This window comes from Dendrobium catenatum, unplaced genomic scaffold (assembly GCF_001605985.2).
Source record: "Dendrobium catenatum unplaced genomic scaffold, ASM160598v2 fragScaff_scaffold_262, whole genome shotgun sequence".
Classification (NCBI taxonomy): domain Eukaryota; kingdom Viridiplantae; phylum Streptophyta; class Magnoliopsida; order Asparagales; family Orchidaceae; genus Dendrobium; species Dendrobium catenatum.
In genome coordinates this window covers 396,917-403,387 of record NW_021318724.1, presented here as the reverse complement: position 1 = coordinate 403,387, position 6,471 = coordinate 396,917, and the positions used below count along the sequence as shown (strand labels likewise).

At 35.2% G+C, this 6,471-nt stretch overlaps 1 protein-coding gene across 1 annotated transcript; it reads left to right on the top strand.

Moving 5' to 3' along the window:
- The first annotated feature begins 5,762 nt into the window (after positions 1 to 5,762).
- On the top strand, positions 5,763 to 6,248 carry LOC110115757 (uncharacterized mitochondrial protein AtMg00810-like). The gene has a single exon (XM_020849114.1). The coding sequence runs from the start codon at positions 5,763 to 5,765 to the stop codon at positions 6,246 to 6,248; it is 486 nt and encodes a 161-aa protein (XP_020704773.1).
- The last annotated feature ends 223 nt before the right edge of the window (positions 6,249 to 6,471 follow it).

Genomic DNA, 6,471 nt, shown 5'->3' with positions numbered 1-6,471 from the left:
AAATCCCGGCAGATTTTATGGGATTTATGTTTGCAAGAACTCTCTCTGGAGGCGGCCGTCTCGCTGGAATTTTTATGAGGTACCGACTCCATAAATCATTTGCTCTATGCAGATGATGTGCTAATTTTTGGGAGGCTACTATTGAAAATTGTAACTTTCTTGCTAACATTTTAAGTGAATTTGCTAATGCTTCAGGTCTCCATATTAATTATGACAAAAGTGCTATTATGTTTCCTAAATATCTTAGTAACACTACGGAGATTTGTCAAGCTCTCTCGATTCACAACATTGTCTCAAAAATCACTTATATTGGCATCCCTCTTATGGGTAGTGTTAACAAGAAAATGAATGGTTGGAATGCTAACTTGTTGTCTTTTGCCGGTAGGCTTCAATATATCAAATTCACTATTCAGAACACCATAGCCTACTGGATAAGGGGGTCCATTCTGCCGAAAATTGTCTACAAATATGTCAAAAAAAACAGCTCTAGGTTTTTATTTTTTGGAGATTCTCAGATTTCTAAAAGTTGCATATGGTGTCTTGGGAAAAAATATGTAGGCCGAAATATAAGGGTGGTCTGGGTATCCCTTCTATTTTTGTGTTGCAATTTGCTTACAACTTTTCTGTCATCTATAGAATGTACAACATCCCTTCTCCTCTTTTTACTTGGCTCCTTTATAGATACAGATCCCCTTGGAGGCCACCACCTGCTTATGCCTCCAATCTCTGGAAATCTATTTGTGACACTGCTGTAGGAGTTAAATCATGCTTTCAACTTAAAATTACTCACAATGCTCCTATCTCTATGAGATGGGATCATTGGTGCAACAATGCTACTATTTATGAGTTTCTAGGGGGTAATTATATGGAGGACATTCCGGACTGCTTTTTGAATTACCTCATTTCTTCTTCAAACTGGGCTTTTCCTGAGGACTTCCCGGTGCATTTGAGAAATGTTCAAACACAAGGTGGTCTGACAAAGTATTTTCCTATTTCGATTGGATTACATTAAGGATCAGCCTTAAGCCCATATCTTTTTACTTTAGTCATGGATGTTCTCATTAGATATTTGCAAGAGGGTGTATCTTGGTGTATGCTTTTTGCTGATGATATTTTTCTTGTTGATAAGACTAGAGCAGGAGTTGAAAGGTAAAATCAAATTATGGAGGTCAATCTTAGAGTCTAAAGATTTTTGCTTGAGTAGATCTAAAATCGAATATATAGAATATAACTTTAACAGTAATAGACCTAGTGGGGGGAAATAGATGAGGATATTAACAGTAGAATTCAAGTTAATAATCGAATATATTCAGTAATGACTTATTAATAAGAGTACATGTTTTAGATATATTGGATTTATTGTTCGAAGTGATTGTGAAATAGATGAGGATATTAACAGTAGAATTCAAGTTGGATGGTTGAAGTGGAGGAATGCATCTGGCTTGTTGTGTGATAGAAAGTCCCTCTCAAACTTAAGGTGAAATTCTATAAGATGGTGGTGAGACCTGTAGTGCTTTGTGGTGAAGAATGTTGGCCATTAAAAGAGAAACATAATACTAAGTTAAGTGTTGTAGAGATGAGGATGCTCATGTGGATTAGTGGTTTTACCCTTAGGGACAGGATACAAAATGAGCATATATGTGAAAAGGTTGGAGTAGCTCCAATGGAAGATAAGATTAGACAGAGTCGCCTTAGATGGTTTGGTCACGTAAAACGATGGCCTTTCAAATGACCACTGATTTTATGTTGATTGAGTTGAGCATGCATATTGGTTCTTGATACCTTGCATTAAATGTATTGGTAGGTTTTGATTACTTGTTGGGTTATGTGCTCATCATATTAATTTTATTTATTTTAAGTTAGGGAAATGTTTAGGACCCTATGGAGTGATATTATCACAATCTTCGAGTTTTTCTTTTGATTTATGTATTTTATTTTATGTTTTTATAATCAAGTGCTTGTTGAGATATATCTATATTACATTATTATAAGTGATATTCGGACTATTGTAAATCAAATTTTGACAAATGAATATAGTGAAAGATTTTGATGTATATGATTTTTTAGATTCACATCCGCTAGACTGATTTATATTGATGATCTTATACAATATTTGGTAGATTAAATAAGAGATTAAAGATGCATTAATTCTTTCAATTTGGATTATGGTTTGAATTCTGGGGCATCACACATGGGATTAGCCAAAATACTTCTATGTAAGCTATAAGGGTATGATTGAGTGGCAGTAAATCATATAAGCTGGCCCATAATATTTTGATGAATAAATATGACTACATTACAAGCAACTGGATTTGCAGGATCAGGTAGGAACTTCTTTTGAGATTGATTGCTAATAATTTAATATTTGTTCTTTTCTGAATAGGGTATGATTAACCATGTGTTACACTTTGCCCTTATACGGAGCCAATGATTTGTTCTTTCTGAATATGCATGATCATTCAAGATGTCAAGCCACTGATTATCTATCACTCCTTCATCAAGAAGACATACCACTTCTTAACATGAGATAATATTTAATTAGATACTTCAATCAAGCCATTGTTAAATATGAATTGGTTATATAAGGAGCTTAATGCGAACGTCTAAAATATTTAAAAAAAATTATTACTCATCATGACATTGCGTAATATTGACAAATTTGAGAAATGCTTATAGAAAAGTCAAAGAATTAAAAAGGAAAAATCTACAAAAATAATGGTGGTAGAAGAGATAGTGCACAAACTGCATAATGAGCAACCAAATAATGAATTGTGGCATTAAATGCTACTCAAGAAGAAGAGGTTGTGTGACTAATAATCAAATAATAGGAAGCAATGGAGGAGGCAACATGAAAGGATGATACTTAAAAAGTGGGAAAAAATTATATAAGAGGAAGTGGCCGGAAGAGCCATGGAGTTAAAATCAATATAGGTTAATGAGGTTATAACCAATATGGTGGTCACACCGTTGAAAGAGCTCTTAGAGACACATTAACAATGGTGGTGATGAAGTTAGGCTAGCCATTAGAGAAGCAAATGATTATAAGGGAAGAGGGTGCTAGGATGTGGTCCCTACACCAAGTTGACTAAATTTTCATGCTCCACTTTTAGTCAAGGAACAAATTGGCACAAGCATTGGTGAATTCATTGAGAAGTTCATGCAAATATATAAGGGTGTTTGAAGGCCTCTATCATTGGCATAGAATAGTTGTACAGATGATTGAGGAATAATAAAGAGAGATATTTTCCTTTAAAGTAAGGGCAATCGACTATGAGACAATAATAAGAAAGTTGAATACTGATAAGCCGAACTGAAAAGCAATTATCATTGCTCTATCCAGCTGCTGCTTCTGCACTATGTGCCTCCACCTCACCGTTTTGCAGTTGCACTTTTACATAGCAAATCACAACCGTCGGACTATAAATAAAAAATATAGCGAGTCAACATATTAACTTGAAAACATCCATGATCTTCTAAGAATTGGCATGTCCCATTAAAGGGAAACCTTGTGAGATTTATGGCCACTTAAAGGATTATAACTAAGGCAAATATTCAAGGGTAAAACAATTGATTTTTAGCTAAAAATTTTATGCAAAGTTTTGGTAGATAAATAACGATGGTTTTATCTGTAAAAGGAACACAATTTTTATCTTTTTATATGTATCAACTTCGAGTAAATATTTTGTTAAGAACCTATAACTTTTTATTCATATTTTGCAACATCTCCCATAAAAATTTAATATCACTTATATTCATATCACAACACATGACACAATATATTAAATATTTATAATAAATACTTAAATATTATTATGATATCAAACAATGTTATATCAATCATTATATATGAAACATAAAAATATACATACCATACTACTATAATAAAATTGGCTTGTGATTCTTCCAACATAAAATCATAGTCATTCATTTAGCTCTTATTAATTTAAATCTCAATCATTCAAACTTCTTGAAATGAAGTATTCAATTTTGACTATTATAAAAGTGGCATGTGATTCTTCCAAAGTAAAATCATAGCCATTCATTTAGCTCTTATTAATTTAAATCTCAACCATTCAAACTTCTTGAAATGAACTATTCAATTTTGACTTTTATGAAGTGGCTTGTGATTCTTCCAATATAAAATTATAGCCATGCATTTATCTCTTATTATTTTAAATCTTAGCCATGAGATGAAGTATTCATTTTTTATTTAAAAATATAAATTTAGGCCTTTCATTTTTTATCTTATAACTATATTATTTTTTACCTTTCATCTTCTAAGCCTTTGTATTCATGCTAACAATTTTTTATTTACATAAATTATTAGATATAATGTATTAGACAGTTAGGATGCATTTAATCCTGATCGTCCACGGGTTATCAGTTTTCTATATATAGGACTACTTGTAATACTTTTAGAAATAATATAAAGATTTCACTTTCCTTTTCTCTGTTCTGAGCTTCTTGATTTATCAACATGGTATCAGAGCTCACCAGGTAATTTTTTTTTTCCGATCTATCTTCTTCCTATGGCTTCTCAAGAAAGCTCGTCTACTTCCTCTATTCCTCCGATGTCTCAACCTACCACCGATATCTCCATCCCGACGTCCTTAAAATTTCTGATGTCCAATGTCAAAACCGTTTTGAATACCTCCCTTACCACCGACAACTATCCTATATAGCGTTCTCAAATCACAAAACTCTTTTATGTCAATAACTTATTTGGTTATCTTGATGGATCTAATCCTAAACCTCCTAAACAAAGCCTAAATACGGACAATGTAGTCATCAGCAACCCTCAGTACACTTCTTGGCAGCTTATCGACCAAAATCTGACATCTGCCCTGTTTTCGACTATTTCTGCCTCTATCTTACCGTATGTCATCAATCTTGATTCTTGCTTGGACATCTGGTTTACGTTAGAACGACGAATTCAATCGGCGAATAGATCTCGTATTATGCAACTTAAAAACGAACTTCATCAACTCCATATGAAGGATCGCTCAATGGTTCAATACCTCTCAGAAATCAAACAGCGTGTCGATGCTATTTCAGCTGCTGGATCAACCATCGAACCTGAATATATCATCCTATACACACTTAACGGTCTTCCTTCTTCATACAATGCCTTCAAGACATCAATTCGGACAAAACTGCATCCGATTAGTCTTGATGATCTGTACGCCTTGTTATGCAGTGAAGAGACAAATTTAGCAGTTGATGCTCGTCCCGATAATACTGATCAAACTACTACAGACAGTTCGTTTGCTCTTACGGCTTCTCGAGGCCGTGGTCGCGGACGATCGCGAGGTCGTTATTCAAATCAACGCGGGATGCGATCTCAAAATTCGACACCCAGAGGTACTCGTCGTAACTCCACGCCGGTGGACTGTCAGATTTGTGGCAAATTTGGCCATTCTGCAGCTCACTGTTGGCATCGTACAAATCTTGAATACCAACCTGGACCTCCTCAAGCTTTCTTGGCACATGAAGATCCACCGCCGGCGGAATGGTTTCTTGTTTTCGGTGCCAGCTCTCATCTAACTTCCGACATCTGCTAAGTCCTTAAAATTTCCTTTAAAAATGGTATGTCTCAATGCAAACCGGTTACTAGTCCTTTACCGTCAAAACTGCCTATTATTTCTGAAAAATTCAAACTTTTCGATAAACCCACTGATTACAAACAATTGGTTGGCTCTTTACAGTATATTATGATCACTCGCCCGGACATTATGTTTGCAGTCAATTACTTATGTCAGCAAATGCACAAGCCATATCAGGTTCATCATCAGCCTCTCAAACGAGTCTTTCGCTATCTCAAGGGCACGACAGAATTCTCACTGCCTATTCGTCCATCTACATTTCAACTGCAAGCTTTCGCCAACTCTGATTGGGCTGCCAATCCCAATGACCGACGTTCAATCTCTGGCTTTTGTGAATTTTTGGGTGATAATCTTCTTTCTTGGTCCGTTAAGAAGCAACCTACGGTTGCTCGCTCCTCGACGGAAGCCGAGTATCGAGCTCTTGCCTCTACAGCTAGTGACATCATGTGGCTTCGAAGGTTGTTATTAGATTTTCAAATTCCATGTCCGACGCCAACACCTCTATATTGCGACAATGTTTCAGCATTGGCTCTTGCAAATAACTCAGTCTTCATGCCCGAACAAAACACATTGAGGTGGACTACCATTTTATTCGGGATTACATCAAGAATGGGCATATCACCGTTCATCACATCGCGTCTATAGATCAGCCTGCGGACGTGTTTACCAAGGCTTTATCTACTTCTAGATTTTTATTTCTTAGAAACAAGCTAACCATACATGGTTAGCTTGAGGGGGGATATTAGATATATTGTATTAGACGGTTAGGATGCATTTAATCCTGACCGTCCACGGGTTATCAGTTTTCTATATATAAGACTACTTGTAATACTTTTAGAAATAATATAAAGATTTCACTTTCCTTTTC